Genomic DNA, 17760 nt, shown 5'->3' with positions numbered 1-17760 from the left:
GTACTCTGAGTCTAGCATAACCCCTGACACTCTTCCTCCGGCCCCTGTCAAACCCGATAGGTACTACAGGGTCCCGGACTCGCATCACTTTTTTTACAAAGCCCACTCTGCAGACCCAGAAACTATTTCCGAGGGCCTTAAAGGGGTTGCAGCTGCCACTGCTAAAAATCCACTCCTTTCTGAAAGGGAGTCCAGGGCTTTAGAGAGATGGGGTAAAAAAGTGTATACTTCAGCAACTCTTTCTATGAGGGCATTAAATTGTCAATTTCATATGATACAGTACCAAGAGTATTTGTTAGATGAATTGCATAAGAAACGGTCTTCTCCTGAACCCGTAGATCACAAATCACTTCAGGATCTGGTACATAACTCCCAGCAGGTTAGCAACCATTTCTTGCAGTGTGGTTATGATGCATTGGAAGCTTCATGTAGGTCAGCTATGACTGGTGCAGTCATACGTAGGCATGCTTGGCTGAAGGAGCAATCTCTGCCAGACCATGTTAAAGCTAAGCTTCTGGATGCTCCATTGGAAAAAAACAAAAGTTATTTGGCTCCACTGCTCAGGAGGTTTTAAAGAAATTTGAGGAAAAGGCAAAATCTGTACAAACAGTCAAAGATTTTCTACAAGTCCAACCGCCAAGATTCAGCAGAAATTGGCCTGCCAAGAATTGGTCCTTTCCGGACACAGAAAGATTTCAGAGAGGCAAGAACAGGCGTGCCAGAGGTAGAGGGCAAGCTAGAGGCTCCTACAGAGGACGTCAATGGCAGCCTCCCAACCAGAGAGGTAGTGCAGGACCTGCAACTGCTGCACAAGGACAGACTCAATGACTTCACTTTGACTCCGCCGACCAGGGCTCAATTATAAGCACCTTTGGGCGGAAAGCTTTCTTTATTCTCAGAAAATTGGCACAGTATTACAAGAGACAAATGGACACTGCAAATAATAGACAAAGGATACAGGTTCCATTTTCACACATTACCAAACAGAAAAGGCATGCCAGACCTGCCACCAAATCAAAGGGCAGAGGCTTTGAAACAAATCTCCAGCTTAATGCAAATGAAAGCTATAGAAAAGGTTCCTATTTCAGAACAAGGCCAAGGATTTTATTCCAGATTATTCCTTGTTCCAAGAAAAGAAAAACAATGGAGGCCTATTCTCGACTTGTCTGCACTGAATACTTATCTCATTGTGCCAAAAATCAAAATGCTGACTCTACAGCAACTCCTTCCCATGCTGGGCAAGGGGTCTTGGCTGGTAACTCTGGACCTCAAGGAGGCATACCTGCATGTCCCTATCAGACAAAGTTGCAGAAGACACCTCAGATTTCTTGCAGGTTCAGAGCATTATCAATTCTCAGCATTGCCCTTTGGCTTATCTACTGCGCCCAGAGTATTCACGAAATGCCTGGCATCAGTAATTGCACACTGCAGACTTCAGGGGATTCAAATTTACCCATATCTGGACAACTGCCTTATACAAGCGGACAACCAACAAACTTTGGTAAAGCATTTGAATTATGCCATCCACCTACTTCAGGCCTTGGGATATACAGTCAACATTCACAAATCAAGACTTGTTCCATCCCAAAGAATAACTTTTCTGGGTGCGGATCTAGACACAACCACCCAAATGGCTTTTCTCACAGAAGAAAAACAAAGACAACTACCGGATTATTTCAAGAATCTGACAAGACAAACTCAGCTGACTGCAAGGAAAATCCTGCAGGCCCTGGGTTACATGGCATCTTGCATTCTTCTGATTCCACAAGCAAGGCTGCATATGAGGAAACTACAATGGTACCTAAGAAGTTTATGGACTCAGCACAGTCACAGCTTAGAAGCTTTGATCCCACTCATTCCATGCCTCCAAAAGGAATTTCTGTGGTGGGCTCAAGCAAGCCAGTCAAACAGGGGTCTGCCCTTCAGCAAACCAATAGCCAGCCAAACCATTACAACGGACGCTTCAGACCACGGTTGGGGAGCACACATGGAGGGCAGATGTATTCAAGGACTATGGTCACAAAAGGAGCAACGCATGCACATAAACCAAAAGGAAATGCTGGCAGTGATACATGCAATCGAGGCCTTCAAACTCTTCCTGCATCAAGGCCACCTTTTAATAAGGACAGACAACACCACAGTTATGTGGTACATAAACAAACAAGGGGGTACCCATTCCTACCCTCTTTGCAGATTGGCAATGAATCTATGGGAACTTTCCCTGAAACTCAATATAAAGCTGCAATCACAGTTTGTGCCAGGAAAAGACAACATACTGGTGGACAGCCTAAGCAGAAATATCACGGATGCACACGAATGGATGTTGCACCCAGACATCTTCTTTCAGATAACACAATCATGGGGGAGGCCGGACATAGATCTTTTTGCCTCACACCACAATCATCAGCTGAAGAAATTCTGCTCAAGGACATACCACCCACAAGGATGGAAAGTGGACGCCCTCTCTTTCAGCTGGAGAGCTCTAACAGTGTATGCATTCCCACCTCTTCCATTAATGACCAAGGTCTTACTGAAGATCAGGACAGAGCAGCCAAAAGTGATTCTGATAGCTCTGGACTGGCCAAGACAGCACTGGTACCCGCTGTTAAAGAGCATGTCACGCACGAAACCGTGGCCTCTTCCTCAATGGCCACTTCTCCTGACACAGCACAATTACAAAACTCTGCATTCCAACCTGAAAACCTTGCAACTAACAGCCTGGAGAATACCTTGACTCCTTCCCAGGATAAGCTATCCAAGAGAGTAAAGGATATCATCATGGAAGCTCGCCGCCCTTCCACAAGAAAGGCTTATTCAGCAAAATGGAAAAGATTTCACACTTGGAGCACCACAAAGGGCCTAGATGCGACAGTGATGAACATGGCACATATTCTGGAATACTTGACAGAAATGCTCCACAATGGCCTGCCTTACTCTTCCATTAAAATTCATGCTTCAGCAGTTTCAGCAGAGTACAATACTGATCCACCTGTCTTCTCTCATCCTCTCCTAAGACAGTTTCTAAGAGGAATTAAAAACATCAATCCTCCAAGGAAACCACCAGTGCCTACTTGGGACCTTAACTTCGTGTTGGAAAAACTAACACTGCCTCCCTTCGAACCAGCAGCATCTGCAGAACCACAGTTCCTGTCTTGGAAGACTGCCTTCCTTCTGGCCATAACCTCAGCAAGAAGAGTATCTGAGTTACAGGCCCTCATGGCAGTACAGCCATTTCTTATTTTTCATCAGGACAGAGTTTAATTCAGAACCAATCCTTCATTTATGCCAAAGGTGGTATCCAGGGTCTCATTAAACCAAGCTATTCACCTGCCTACCTTCTTTCCAAATCCACAAAACAAAGGGGAAAAACTTCTGCACACTGTGGACATACACAGGCAGTTGCGCTACTACTTGGACAGAACTAAAAGTTACAGAAAAACTGACCAGCTGTTTGTAGCATATGCTGCTGGTGCACAAGGAAAAGCAATTTCCAAACAGACAATTTCAAAACGGATAGGGAATTGCATTCGTTTTTGGTACTCCTTTCATGGAAAAACTACCTACTATAAATGTAGATGGTTCGAGTGGTTATACTGCTGCAGTCCAGGTTACTCTCCCTCCATCCCCTCTACATACCAGGGTGTTAGTCACAATTCCATGTACCTCAGTCTATTGGATGCAGGTCTATATGGTGTATTTGCTAACAGCTAGTACTATTGCTTATCTACTAAGGTATTGTTGCATAGCTATTGTATTGCCTTCCTACTTAGGGGCACCTGACATCTGGGGCAAGAAAAACTGAAGAAAATGGCGTCGGCTGTCTCTTTATACCCCTGTCGCACTGACGTCAGGGAAGAGGTGATGACAACCGACGCCGGACCAAGACTTTGGGATTCGGCTGACTGCGGGACCGCCTGACGACAGGATAACCCAAGTGTGATGACTGCAGCAGTATAACCACTCGAACATCTACATTTATGGTAGGTACAAAACTGTACTTTGTCTGTTGTCAAACCTTAATTTTATTTATTCTTAAAATTGTGGTGTCTTTATTTGCAGAGAACATTGGGGTTGGGGTAGAATTTTTCTCATGTTTTGAGTTTTGTTTTTATACTGTTTGGGGTTAGTACAGCAGTATCACTTTTTGAAGGAAATAACTGTGTTAAAGACATTTTTCTTTACCTCTGTTACTGTGAAACCATAAACTTATTTCCTTTAGAGGTACCCCCACGTGAGGATGCAGAGGGTCTTGCCTCCTGCTAAAACCCTTATGATGATCGTGTTTCCTTTTTCTTTTTCTTTTAAATGAACATATTTATGATCTGTTTGGCTCTACATGTTTTTGTCACAGACCTGTAGGGGTAGTGAGGGTGAGAAGCAGCCATTGCCCCTAGCCAAGGTGCAATGACTGTTAAAAATCTGGCCAGAAACAAACTGAAGAAAATGGTGCAGACTTTTTCTTTTAACCATGTTTTAGAGTGATGTCCTCGGTCAGAGGAGGAGAGTACATTGCTGGAGATAAATGTGGAAGAACAGATGACTGCCTTTGGTTAATTGTTTTGGTTAAAGATTGATTGCATCATGAATCCCCGTCCTAAAACATTTACTGTTAGCCTGACTTTCACTGCTCTACTTTTTTCTGAGTTAAATCTATATTCTCCTGTGTGCTATTCTGTGTAATAGAAATCATCAAAAGAGCCAATCCCAGAGGAACAGGAAATGGAATTCAGAGCTGTGGAAGAACAAGCAGAGTTGCAAGAATCTGGGAATCCGCACGAGGAATGTGGAAACCATAGTCCTGCTGTAATAAAAAAAACAGAAGTAAGGGAGACTGCTGCTGAAAATGATGGTAAGAACCAGAGGATATAGTTTGCATTTGCCCTCTGCAGTAGTTTTTTCAAGTGCTTTCATATTTATATGATGCTGCTTGATTCATGTAAAATGTTTTTGTTTCAAACTTTGCAGAACAAACGGTACTCTCAGAGAAAAAAACAGTCTCTGAATCATTACCAGCTCCTATGGAGCCACCACTCCCAGAGAATGTTACTGCCCCTCTGCTGGTGAGGAAGAAAGAGGAGGTGGAAAAGGCCTTGCCTGAACCAGTGGGCATCCCAAAGCCAGTTGAAAGCAAGCCCGAGCCCAACATGGTGCAGAGTAAGCCTGAAGTTCGTGAAGGTACAGTCTGTCTGAAATTCACTTCTAAGCAGTCATTGAAGTAACTGTAACCCTATAGCCAAACTAAACAGAGCTTAGTAGTAGCTGTTTTACTCTTGATTTATTACTATTGTGTCAGCTAACTTGTATGTGCCTTGAGCTGCAGGGTAAATGAGGTAAGTGCCCTCTTGTGCATTTGATCTTTTTATTAGTCTTAAGCAAAAGACCCTGAAGCAGCCCAAGCATTCAGGTAAAGTGATTTGTTGCTTGAAACTGAATTGAAGGTCCTGTTTCAGTATATTGTTTGTTTATTTCTGTTAGTTAACCGGCTGAATGGATTGGTGCCATTTCCTGAGCCAGTAACAATATTTAAGAAGTGGTCATAAACAATCATTTTAAGCATACATAGACAATGTTAAACAGTGCAAGTGAGATGAAGAAGCAAGGCAAAATTACATTTGAGTCGTAATATATATACAGGTGAGGCAATAATTTAAGTATATGCGGTATGTACAACATTTGCTTAATGGGTGACACCGCTGTAAGAGGAGCACAATCATATTGTAAGTTAAAGTAGTTGAACAGTGTTACCTGCATCTTTAAAGCATGGTGTATTTGTGTTCATTGGTTAGATGTTCTTTTAGCTTTTTTGTAAAAATCAATAGGTCTTCCAGAGCTGTGATATCTGAATGTCAGAAAAAGGTGCTAAAAGGTCAAGACTTGACTTGTAGGTAGTATAATGATGGTTTTGGAAGGTAACAACCACAGGTATTGGCAGAACATTGTTTGTATGATTCCATACATGATTAGTATTGAATTGATAAATTCTTATTGATGCAGAACATTGTTTGTATGATTCCATGCATGATTAGTATTGAATTGGTAAATTCTTATTGATGCACTCACTGTTACCAGTCTTTTATGTAACTGGCCATAATACAGCTACTTCATAATCTCTATCTGACAATCATATATCCCTCTCCATTACTATATCTCCCTTTCGCCTGTAACCTCTTCGGTAGTCCTTTATAATTTAACCATCTTCACCTTATAATTACTTCACTGTCTCCTACTCAATATCGATTTTCCAGTGATTCCATTTGAAAGTAATGAGACACACATAAGCTTGATATTAGGTAGTATTTTATTGTATTTTTCATTTAACTGTCCGATCATTACACTTTTTTTGTGTATACGTTTACTGTTCTACGTTTATACATTTAATTTTTGATAGACTAATAATATAACAGTTGAAGTATCTATATACATTAATTATCTGAATCTTGTATAACTGACTTCTTTTCATTATATAAAATGGAGCTTTTCTTTCTGAGCCTCCACTGAAAATGGGACTAGTGCTCAATCAGACTTTCCTGGTAAACAAAAGCAATAAATAAAGGTGAATAGGACCAGACATTCAGCTAAAACTGCTTCTTCTGTTTGTCTGATGTGCAAATCCTATCTCTTAGTTGTCTGAAAGGTGTCCCTCAAGTAGTGGAGGACTGAAGCTACTCAGATGTTCTTCGTGTTTCACTGTTGCAGTCATTACATTTGGGTAATCTGCTGGCAGGTTGCCCTCAGTCAGCCTGATTAACAAAGTCTTGGGTCCTGCGTCAGTTGCTGTCCCTTCTTCCATGACATCAGGTCGTCAGGGGTATAAAACATGCAGCCGACGCCATTACATCAGTCTTTCTTGCCGCGTGGTGCCCGAAGCAGTTCGCAAGTGCCAGTCGGCCGACTCCTGAAATTTTCATTTTTGAGTTTTAGAACCGAAGTCTTCAACTAAAAAGCTAAGTACCCCATTGAGGAAACTTTTTCTTGCTCCTTACCGATGTCAGTAAAAGTTAATAATTGTATTACTTGTGGGAAGCAAATACCTCATAAGGATTTCTATTTGTACTGTATTCCTTGCGTAGGCCCTGACCATGACATACCTTGCTGTCGGTTTTGTGCTTTATTTAATCAGTGCACTGTCCGTCGTCGGTGATTTTTGCTTCTAAATATTTCGGTTCTCGATTTAATTATCCAGAAATTACGTTGGTTAGCTATCCGACTACCGGAATACCGAAAAAACGCAAAGAAAAAGATAGAGACAGGCCACTGAGGTCCAAAACTGCCAACGACGCTTCTCCTAAGCCAGTTGCCAGTTCGCCAATACTCAGTGAGGCGCTTTCGCAGCCCCTGATACTCGCTATTTCTGATTCGCATGCCTCTACTGAGACCCATTCGGAGTCCGGTATGCCGTGAGATGCTTCACCTATGGAGCCCGCGGATGTCTCTACCTTGGATGGGTCCGGAGCCTCTGTGCAGGCACTGGCTTCTGAGGGTGTATTCAGGCCTATAGATTTGTATATTAAACCGACACCACCTTCAATTTTAAGGCCAAAATCTCGATCTCTTTCTAAAAAAAACTGACGCCCAGGCCACATGTTCAGACCTCTATGCTTAAAAAACAAATTATCAAAATGGCTGAAGATTTAATTACTCTAATCAGGAGTAGTCCACCCCCCCCTTCTAAGAGGCCTAGGGCTGAACTTGACTATGAATCTTCTGAACAGGACTCTGTTTCTTCTGACTCTTCTAATGAACAGGATTTATCCATACCTACTTATGAGGACTCTGATGCAGAGGATTCCATTCTTTCTGATTCTCCCCCTGAGGATTTTTCTTTTGGGGGAACTTTACATACCTTAAGGGAGCATTTCCACTGGGAAAGTCAGGATGTTTTCTGAATCCAAAAAGAGGCTTAGGGATTTCCTTCTTCCTCCTCCACATAGGCCTTTGGCTATACCTCTTGTACTAGACATTGTTGATGTGTTTTCAGAATCCAGTATGGCCCCTGATTGTCTGCCTCCAGCCCCTTGTAAGCCAAACAGATACTACAGGGTTCCTGACTCCCACAAATTCCTTTTCAAAAATCCTATTCCGGACCCTGAAACCGTTTCTCAGGGGACCCAAGAGCATTAAGGCTTCTACTGCTAAAAATCAAACCCCTTCTGATAGAGACTCCAGGGCGCTGGATTGATGGGGTAAAAAGGTTTATACTTCTGCAACCTTGGCAATCAGGGCTTTAAACTGTAAATTCCATATGCTAAAATGTCAATAGCATATCATGGGACTGGTTAAACAGAAAATTATGTTGATTTCAGACTGTGTGGAAAATAATAATTTACAGGATTTATTGCATTCAGCTGAACAAGTTGGAAAACATACTTTGCAATGTGGTTTTGATTCTTTGGAGGCCTCTTTCAGGGCTGCTGTTAGTGGGTCTGCACTTAGAAGGCATGCTTGGCTTAAGGAGCAATCTCTGCCTGATCATGTTAAAGTAAAATTGTTGGATGCTCCTTTGCAGCAGGACCGTGTGTTTGACAAATAAGGCTGAAGAAGTTCTAAAAAAGATGGAAGATAAAGCTAAATCTATGCAAACTGTGAAAGATTTCTTACAAGTACAACCTCCAAGATTTAGTAGGCACTGGCCTACTAAGAACTGGTCCTTTCCAGTTCCTTCCAGAGCCACTCAAGCCAAACCCAGACATTCCAAAAGCACCAGGTTTCAGTCCCAAGGGACTTTCAGAACTAAGCAATGGGGTGCCTCTGCTTCCAAATCTAGAAACAACAAGACACCTCCCTATGGTAAACATTCTCAATGACTTTCCTTTAAAATTACCAAGCACTTCCCTCTTAGGCCACCCCTTTGGGGGGAAAACTGGCTCTTCATGCAAAAAACTGACAAATTATAACCCAGGACAAATGGGTTTTAAATATAGTGTCCCAAGGATCCAGATTTCATTTCCACACGTTGCCAACTCCAAACGGATGTCCAGACCTGCCCCCAAATCAGTGGGCAGAGGCTCAGACACAAGTACTTTCCCTCCTAAACATGGGGGCAATTACCAGAAGAGGAAAAGGGGCAAGGTTTCTATTCCAGACTTTTCCTGGTACCCAGAAAAGATAAATCATGGCGTCCAATTCTGGACCTATCTACTCTAAACACCTTTCTGGACATTCCAAAATTCAAGATGCTGACTCTTCACCAGTTATTTCCTATGCTAGTCAAAGATGCCTGGTTGGCAACTCTAGATGTAAAAGAGGCTTACCTGCATATCCCAATCAGGGAATCTTGCAGAAGATACCTCCGCTTCAAAGCAGGCTACTTGCGTTATCAGTTCTCTGCACTGCCCTTTGGCTTACCTACTGCACCCAGGGTATTTACAAAGTGCCTGGCTCCAGTAATTGCATTTTGCAGGCAAAGAAATATTCATATATATCCATACCTGGACGATTGTCTAATTCAGGCAGAAAACAAACCCATTCTTTTAAAACATCTGGCATTTGTAAAAAGGGTTCTAACTTGTCTAGGGTACACCATAAACGAAAAGAAATCACAGCTGGTACCCTCTCAAAAAAATTACATTCCTGGATGCAAGCTTGAATACAACTGCCCAGATGGCTTTACTTTTGCCAGAAAAGCAAATTCATTTGGTGACTTACTTCAAACAGGTGGCCGCAAAAACCCTGCTATCTGCAAGACAAATACTGCAAGCCTTGGGTTTCATGGCCTCCTGCATTCTTCTAATTCCATATGCAAGACTGCATATGAGGAAACTCCAGTGGTACTTAAAAAGTTTATGGAGTCAGCATTGTCACAGCCTGGAAACAATGATTCCTGTCATACCTTGCCTGCAACTAGAGTTCCTGTGGTGGGCAGAAGCCTGCCACCAAAACAAGGGACTGCCATTTACACCACCCCTGCCGCCCAAACCCTAACTACAGAAGCATCAGGCTATGCTTGGGAGGCTCATCTGGCAGGGAAGTGCATTCAGGGCAAATGGAGCCCATATCAAATGGACCTTCATATCAATCAAAAAGAAATGCTAGCTATACAGAATGCACTGACAGCCTTCAAGGACTACCTTCATCCAGGACAACTAATGGTAAAGACGGACAACACCACAGTTATGTGGTACATAAACAAGCAGGGGGGTACACATTCCTACCCCCTCTACAGACAAGCCATGGCATTGTGGAACACGGCCTTGAGCTATCAAGTACAACTACAAGCTCAATTCCTGCCAGGAAAGATGAATATTTTGGCAGACGAACTAAGCAGAAATCTCATGGACCCACACAAATGGAAACTGGAACCACGGAGTTTCAACATGTTGACATGCAAATGGGGGAGCCCAGACATAGATCTTTTTGCCTCACCCCAGAACTACCAGTTGGACAAATTTTGCACAAGAACTCCTCACAAAAAAGCCTGGAAAGTGGATGATCTGTCCTTCAGCTGGGAAAACCTATCAGTCTATGCCTTTTACCCCTCTGCCTCTGCTCTCCAAAGTTCTTTTAAAAGTCAAACAGGACAAACCAAAAATTATTTTGATTGCTCCAGACTGGCCTCGCCAGCACTGGTACCCACTCCTACGCAGCCTGTCACAAATTTCTCCATGGCACCTGCCTTAGACACCTTCCTTACTGGCTCAGCAGAACAACCAACTTCTGCACCCTCAGCTCCAAACATTGAATCTTGCAGCTTGGCTAATCACTTAAATTCCCCCTTAGCATCCCTCAGTAAACCTGTGATAGATGTCATTTTGGAGGCGAGAAGACATAGTACTAGAAAATCTTATGCTGACAAATGGAAAAGATTCTGTGCCTGGAATCAGTCTCAAGGGATGAGCACAGCAGTACCCAATTTACCTCAGATTTTGCAATACTTAACTGAGATGCTTCACAAGGGCCTGTCTTTTTCTTCTGTAAAAATCCATACCTCAGCCATTTCAGCTCATTACAACACAGAACCCCCCCCCCCTTCTCTCATCCTCTGCTAAAGCAGTATCTCAGAGGGGCCAAAAACTTGAGGCCACCCAGGAGAGCTCCAACCCCTGCCCTGGGACCTTAACTTTGTATTAGATAAACTCACTCTACCTCCTTTCGAGCCAGCTGATACTGCAGACTTAAAATTCCTTTCCTGGAAAACAGCCTTCCTTTTAGCAATCACCTCGGCTAGAAGAATTTCTGAATTTACAGGCCCTTATGGCAGTGGAGCCTTTCATCATCTTTCATGTGGACAGGGTGTCACTCAGGACCAACCCATCCTTCATGCCCAAGGTGGTATGCAGTGTGGCTCTTAATCAGTCCATTCATTTGCCAACTTTCTTTCCCAATCCACAGAACAAGGGGGAGAGAATTATGCATTCATTGGATGTACACATACTTGGACAGGACTAAATCTCGAAGAAAATCTGAACAACTGCTGGTAGCATTTGCTGCAGGGGCAGCGGGAAAGGCTATTTCAAAGCAAACCATTTCCAAATGGATAAACCATTGTATTCATTTCTGCTATAAGCACCATGGAAAACCTGTCCCCCAGGGGATCAGATCCTGTTCCACCAGGGCTGCATCTACTTCCACAGCCTTTCTCAGAGGTGTTTCTACCAGGGATATTTTAGAAGCTGCTACCTGGAGTTCAGTTCATACTTTCACCAAACACTATTTACCAATTTTCTCTAAAGCCAGAGCTGGCTTTGCCGCTGCTGTTTTGCAGGGCTTTATAGCCAGTCCTAATGCTGTATAAATCCATCCTCCCAACCATATGTTTGGGAATCTACCCAAATGTAATGACTACAACAGTGAAACACGAAGAACATAGTACAGTTGTGTACACTTAACCATAAATGTAGATGTTCGAGTGTATTCACTGTTGCAGTCCTGGTTACCCTCCCTCCAGCCCCTTGTTTTTTCTCTTACTATGCCTCTCCTTTCTTTTACTACACTTAAAAGCCTTATTGGTGTATTTGCTTTTGTTTGGCGGTATATATTTGTGTTTTAAATTATTTGTATATTTTGTTCCCCATTTGGGGGGGCACCTGACATCTGGGCAAGAAAAACTGATGTAATGGTGTCAGCTGCATGTTTTATACCCCTGACAACCTGACGTCATGGAAGAAGGGACAGCAACTGACGCAGGACCCAATACTTTGTTAATCAGGCCGACTGAGGGCAACCTGCCAGCAGATTACCCAAATGTAATAGCTGCAACAATGAATACACTCCAACATCTACATTTATGGTAAGTGTACACAACTGTACTTTATCAAGATACAAGTAGTGAAATTGATTTTAGACCCTGTAGTTTTATATATAGGTCAAGCACATGTTTTTATCAGAGGAGAGGAAATGTGGACTAAAATTAATAAAAAGTAGGAGGAAATTATTTAGACTTAGGGGCTGGAGAAGTGCTCCTCAGGCAGTCTAGGGATATGATTTCTGAGGTTTGAATCCACCTGTACTGATTTCTGGACCAGTCGGCTGACTGGGAAGACAAGTTTCAAGTCGCATAGCAAAGGTACTTCTGAACTCTGACCCTAGAAGCCATCTCTTCACATATTTCTGAATTGCTGCTTCACCAATGGGAAATGAGAAGTACTCACCTACCTCTTCTTCAGCTGGTGAGCTTACAGCCATCCCCTGGACAGGACATTGGACTTTGAGGCTGTTTTTGATGTCTTGTGAATATTGACCTGATGTAAGCCAGAGTGCACTTTTGGGGGAATTCACTTTGATACCAGCACAGTGGGTGGGCATAACCATTTAATGGAAAGGTACCATGTTTTATTACATGTGCTTTTCATGTCAGGAGATGTTCTTCGTCTCACATTGCTGCAGTCATAACCTGTGGGTAGTCCGCTGTCCTCGGTCGGCCCGAATACCAAAGTGTTAGGCTGGCGTCGGTCATGGTCGCTCAGAGCTGACGTCAGTACGCAGTAGTACTTAAGCGCCTGACCGACGCCATATCCTCAGTCTTTCTTGCCACGTGGTCCGAAGCAGAAGCAGCATTTGCAAGTGCCGTTCGGCGTTCTGAAATTTTCATTTTTCGAGTTTCAGACCGAAGACCAAGTTGGGCTAAGTACCTTGTTGGGGAATATTTTTGTCTTTTCTTGCCTCAGTTAATCCGGATGTCAGAAAAAGTTAATAATTGTATTTCTTGTGGGAAACAGATACCTCATAGGGACTACTACTCTCTCTGTATTCCTTGCTTGGGGCCCGAGCACGACGTAGTCGGGTGTCGCTTTTGCGCTAGATTTAATAAGCGCACCATTAAACGCAGATTAGACTGTGCTAGGCTTGTTTTCGGTAAGCGGTGTAACTACAACATGCCGTCGGATCCTCCAACGCCCGCTACCACAAAGAAGCGAAAAGATAAATCTTTAAAGTCTAAACCAGATGAGTCGTCCGTTGCGGACGCCGGTTCTATGGAATCTACGGTTGAATCTGTGGATCCAGCCGAGGCCTCGGCTGAATCCCAGGGGGAACCTTTACTATTACAGGAGTTGGCCTCTCAGGAGTTAGGTTAGGCCGAGGGGGCTTCTCAAGTTTCTGTGGTTCCATCCTTACAAAAGGTTATTAGGCCTTCTACTTCTATCACTAAAGGCCCTGCTAAGGCTAGACCTGGTCTTTCTGGTACAGGCCACGGTCCTAGTTCTTCGGGCTCTGTTCCTAAAAAACATATGTTGAAAATGGCAGAGGATTTGATTACTTTGATCATGGGTTCTATGCCCCCTCCAGAGAAGAGACCTAGGGTGGAGACAGATTTAGAGGGATTGGAGCATTCCTCAGATTACTCTGAGTCCTCAGCTGAGGATATTCAGGATTTTCCTCCCTATTCTGATTCGGATGCAGAGGATTCCTGTCCTTCTGCTTCTCCTCCAGAGGATTTTTCCTTTTCTGAAACCTTGCACTCCATGAGGGAGCATTTCAAGTGGGAAGGTCAGGATTTTTCTGATTCTCGTAAGAGGCTTAGGAATTTTGTTTTGCCACAACATAGACCTTTAGCTATTCCCCCTGTTTTAGATGTTGTTCAGGATGTTTTTTCTGAAGCTTCCCTTAATCCTGATTCTTTACCCCCTGCCCCTGTCAAGCCAGACAGGTATTACAGAGTTCCAGAGGCACATAAATATTTGTATAAGAGTCCTAGAGCTGACCCGGAAACTATTATTCAAGGGCCTAAGGGTGTCAGGGCGTCTGTAGTTAAGAATCCAGTTCCTCTGGATAAAGATTCTAGAGCTTTGGATAAGTGGGGTAAAAAAGTGTATACCTCCTCCACGTTAGCTATGAGGGCTTTAAATTGCCAGTTTCATATGCTGAAGTATCAGAACTTTCTGTTAGGTCAGTTGAAATCTAAGGTAGATGCTTTATCTGAGGGAATAGAGTGTAAGGAATTGCAGGATTTAGTTCATGCTTCAGATCAAGTTGGTAAGCATTCCTTGCAGTGTGGCTTCGATGCTCTTCAGGCTTCTTCCAGGGTGGCTGCTACTGGTTCAGTTATTCGTAGACATGCCTGGCTTAGGGATCAAAATTTGTCAGAGCATGTTAAAGCTCGAATTTTGGATGCTCCTCTTCAATCTGAAGTTCTTTTTGGTTCTCCTGTGGAGTCAGTTTTGAAAAAGATGGAAGACAAAGCTAAGTCTATGCAGACGGTTAAGGAATTTTTGCAAGTGCAGCCCCCTAAGTTTAGCAGGAATTGGCCTGCAAGAGGATGGTCTTACCCTTCTTCGGATTTTCAGTCTAAGGGCAGGTCTAGACGTGGTAGGGGCAGGGCTCACGCTCAGGGTTCTTTCAGACCTAGGACTTGGAGTTCTCCTGCACAATCTTCTGGTGAGGGAAGGGGGTCAGCCTTTTCGTAAACAGACCCAATGACCTGTATCTCCAGCTGCCAGATTCTTCCTGTCTGGCAGCGCCTCTAGGAGGAAAGTTGGCACTTTTCAAACAAAATTGGCATTTGGTCACCCAGGACAAATGGGTGTTGGACATAATAAATCAAGGCTACAAGTTTTATTTTCACACTTTTCCTCCTTTCAAAGGCATGCCAGATGTACCTCCTCAGCAAAGGCTGGAGGCTCACAAACAAATTTCTTTGCTTTTGCAGTTGGGGGCAATCCAGGTGGTACCTCCGTCAGAAATAGGCCTAGGGTTTTATTCTCGCCTATTCCTTGTGCCAAAGAAAGGAAACACTTGGAGGCCAATTCTGGATTTGTCCATTCTCAATACATACCTAGACATTCCAAAGTTCAAGATGTTAACTTTACAGCAACTTCTGCCTCTGCTAGGCAAAGATCACTGGATGGTAACTCTGGATCTCAAAGAGGCTTATCTTCACATTCCTATCAGGCCCAGCTGCAGGAGATTCCTGCGTTTTCGGGCTGGTACTTTTCATTATCAGTTCTCTGCATTGCCCTTTGGCTTATCTACTGCGCCCAGGGTGTTCACAAAGGTTCTGGCTCCTGTAATAGCTTTCTTACGACTGAGGGGAATACAAATTTATCCTTATCTGGACGATTGCCTGATTCTTGCTCAAGACAAGGACAAGTTACTTCAACATCTACAGTATGTCATGGCAGTTTTAAGGTGCCTAGGGTATTCTGTGAACGAAACAAAGTCCAGTCTAGTACCCTCTCAAGACATGTGCTTTCTGGGTGTGAGACTGAATACAGCCTCTCAGATGGCTTTTTTGACCCCGGACAAACAAAGAAATCTTCACCTATACTTCCAGCAATTGTCAGTAATGTCCAGGCTGACTGCAAGGACAGTCCTTCAAGCCTTGGGGTTCATGGCATCTTGCATTCTGGTACTTCCCAATGCCAAACTGCATATGAGGAAGCTACAATGGTATCTCAAAAGTGTATGGACTCAACACTGCCACGATTTGGACACTGTCATTCAGATAATACCTTGCATCCAGAAGGAATTCTTGTGGTGGGCTCAGGAATGTCACCTAAACAAGGGACTCTCTGTGACCCGACCAGAGGCGAGTCAGATCTTAACGACGAATGCCTCAGACCTGGCTTGGGGAGCACACTTCAATGGGAAATGGATTCAAGACACGTGGCCTCCCAGACTACAGCATTTGCATATCAACATGAAGGCGATGTTAGCAGTCCAATTTGCCCTGCTGGCCTTCAAGGACCTACTTCAACCAGGACAGGTGTTGATTCAAACAGACAACACAACAGTCATGTGGTACATCAACAAGCAGGGGGGAACCCATTCTTACCCTCTTTGCAGGCAAGCTATGATATTGTGGGAGACTGCTCTGAGTTTGCACATCACTCTTCAAGCACGGTTTCTGCCAGGAGCACAGAACTCCTTAGCAGATGTATTGAGCAGACAAATTGTGGATCCCCACGAGTGGAAATTGGATCCTCACGTATTCCAACAGTTGACAGTGGCTTGGGGAACTCCAGACATAGATCTGTTCGCTTCTCCACTAAATTTCCAACTACCAAAATTTTGCACAAAGATGTTTCACCCAAAAGCTTGGAAAGTGGATGCTCTATCTTTCAGTTGGAACAACCTTCACGTCTATGCTTTCCCTCCTCTGCCTCTCCTTCCCACGGTACTCTTGAAAGTCAGGCAGGACAAGCCTTGCATGATTCTAATAGCACCGGATTGGCCACGCCAGCACTGGCATCCTCTGCTGAGGAGTTTAGCTCAGGAGCCTCCTTGGCCTTTGCCTCCGATTCCTCACCTGTTGTCCCAGTCAAGCAATCATTTTCTCAATGTCAGGGTACAGTCCCTGCATCTAACAGCCTGGCGTATTCTGTTTTAGACCCTGGGGGGTCTCAGCTTCCTCAACAGGTTTTGAATGTCATTTTGGAAGCCAGACGGCCTAGTACTAGAAAAGTTTATGCTGATAAATGGAGGAGATTTTTTCTTTGGAGCACAGCAAAGAGCTTTGATGTCTCAGTGCCTAATTTGAGTTTTACACTACAGTACCTTACTGAATTACTAGACAAGGGTTTGTCTTTTTCCTCCGTGAAAGTTCATGCTGCAGCCATTTCTGCTCACTATGATTGTGACCCTCCTTTATTTTCTCACCCTTTGTTTAAACAATTTCTTAGAGGGGCAAAGAACATAAGACCCCCACGTAGAGCTCCTACTCCTTCCTGGGATCTCAATCTTGTGTTGGAAAAGCTTACTTTACCTCCTTTTGAACCTGCAGCTACGTCTGAGTTGAAGTTTTTGTCTTGGAAGACTGCTTCTTTGTTGGCCATTACGTCTGCTAGGAGGGTATCTGAATTACAGGCTCTCATGGCAGTTGAACCCTTCCTGATTTTCCATAAGGATAGGGTGTCCTTGCGTACTAACCCTACTTTTATGCCTAAGGTTATTTCTAATGTGGCCTTAAACCAGTCTATTCATTTGCCTACTTTTTATGCTGATCCCCAAAATAAAGGGGAAAAAGTCTTGCATTCTTTGGATATTCACAGGCAGTTACGCTATTATTTGAGCAGAACTAAAGAGTTCAGGCAGACTCAACAGTTATTTATTTCCTTTGCTTTGGGTTCACAAGGGAAAGCTGTTTCAAAGCAAACTATTTCTAAGTGGATTGGCCATTGTATTGCTTTTTGTTATTCTCATCATGGAAAGGATGTTCCTGCTGGGATTAGACCTCATTCCACTAGGGCTACTGCCACATCTACTGCCTTTTAAGGGGTAGCTACTAAGGATATTTTGGAGGCAGCTACTTGGAGTTCAGTGCACACTTTTACTAAACATTACCATCTCCCTCTTTATTCCAAGTCTAGGGCTGGGTTTGCCACTGCA

At 43.6% G+C, this 17760-nt stretch overlaps 1 protein-coding gene across 9 annotated transcripts in view; it reads left to right on the top strand.

The window, feature by feature from the left end:
• Positions 1–17760, top strand: part of GIGYF2 (GRB10 interacting GYF protein 2) — a 2932407-nt gene that overhangs the window by 1277155 nt on the left and 1637492 nt on the right. For all 9 annotated transcript variants that reach the window (XM_044070588.1, XM_044070589.1, XM_044070593.1 and 6 more), the window contains exons 10-11: positions 4684–4849; positions 4966–5175. In XM_044070588.1, the coding sequence (XP_043926523.1) occupies positions 4684–4849; positions 4966–5175 (376 nt within the window). The remainder of the gene's footprint in view (positions 1–4683; positions 4850–4965; positions 5176–17760) is intronic.

This window comes from Protopterus annectens, chromosome 4.part1 (genome assembly GCF_019279795.1).
Source record: "Protopterus annectens isolate FY-2018-M chromosome 4.part1, PAN1.0, whole genome shotgun sequence".
Classification (NCBI taxonomy): Eukaryota; Metazoa; Chordata; order Ceratodontiformes; family Protopteridae; genus Protopterus; species Protopterus annectens.
Note: the sequence above shows the minus strand (reverse complement) of the source record. Positions and strands in the feature narration are given on the sequence as shown.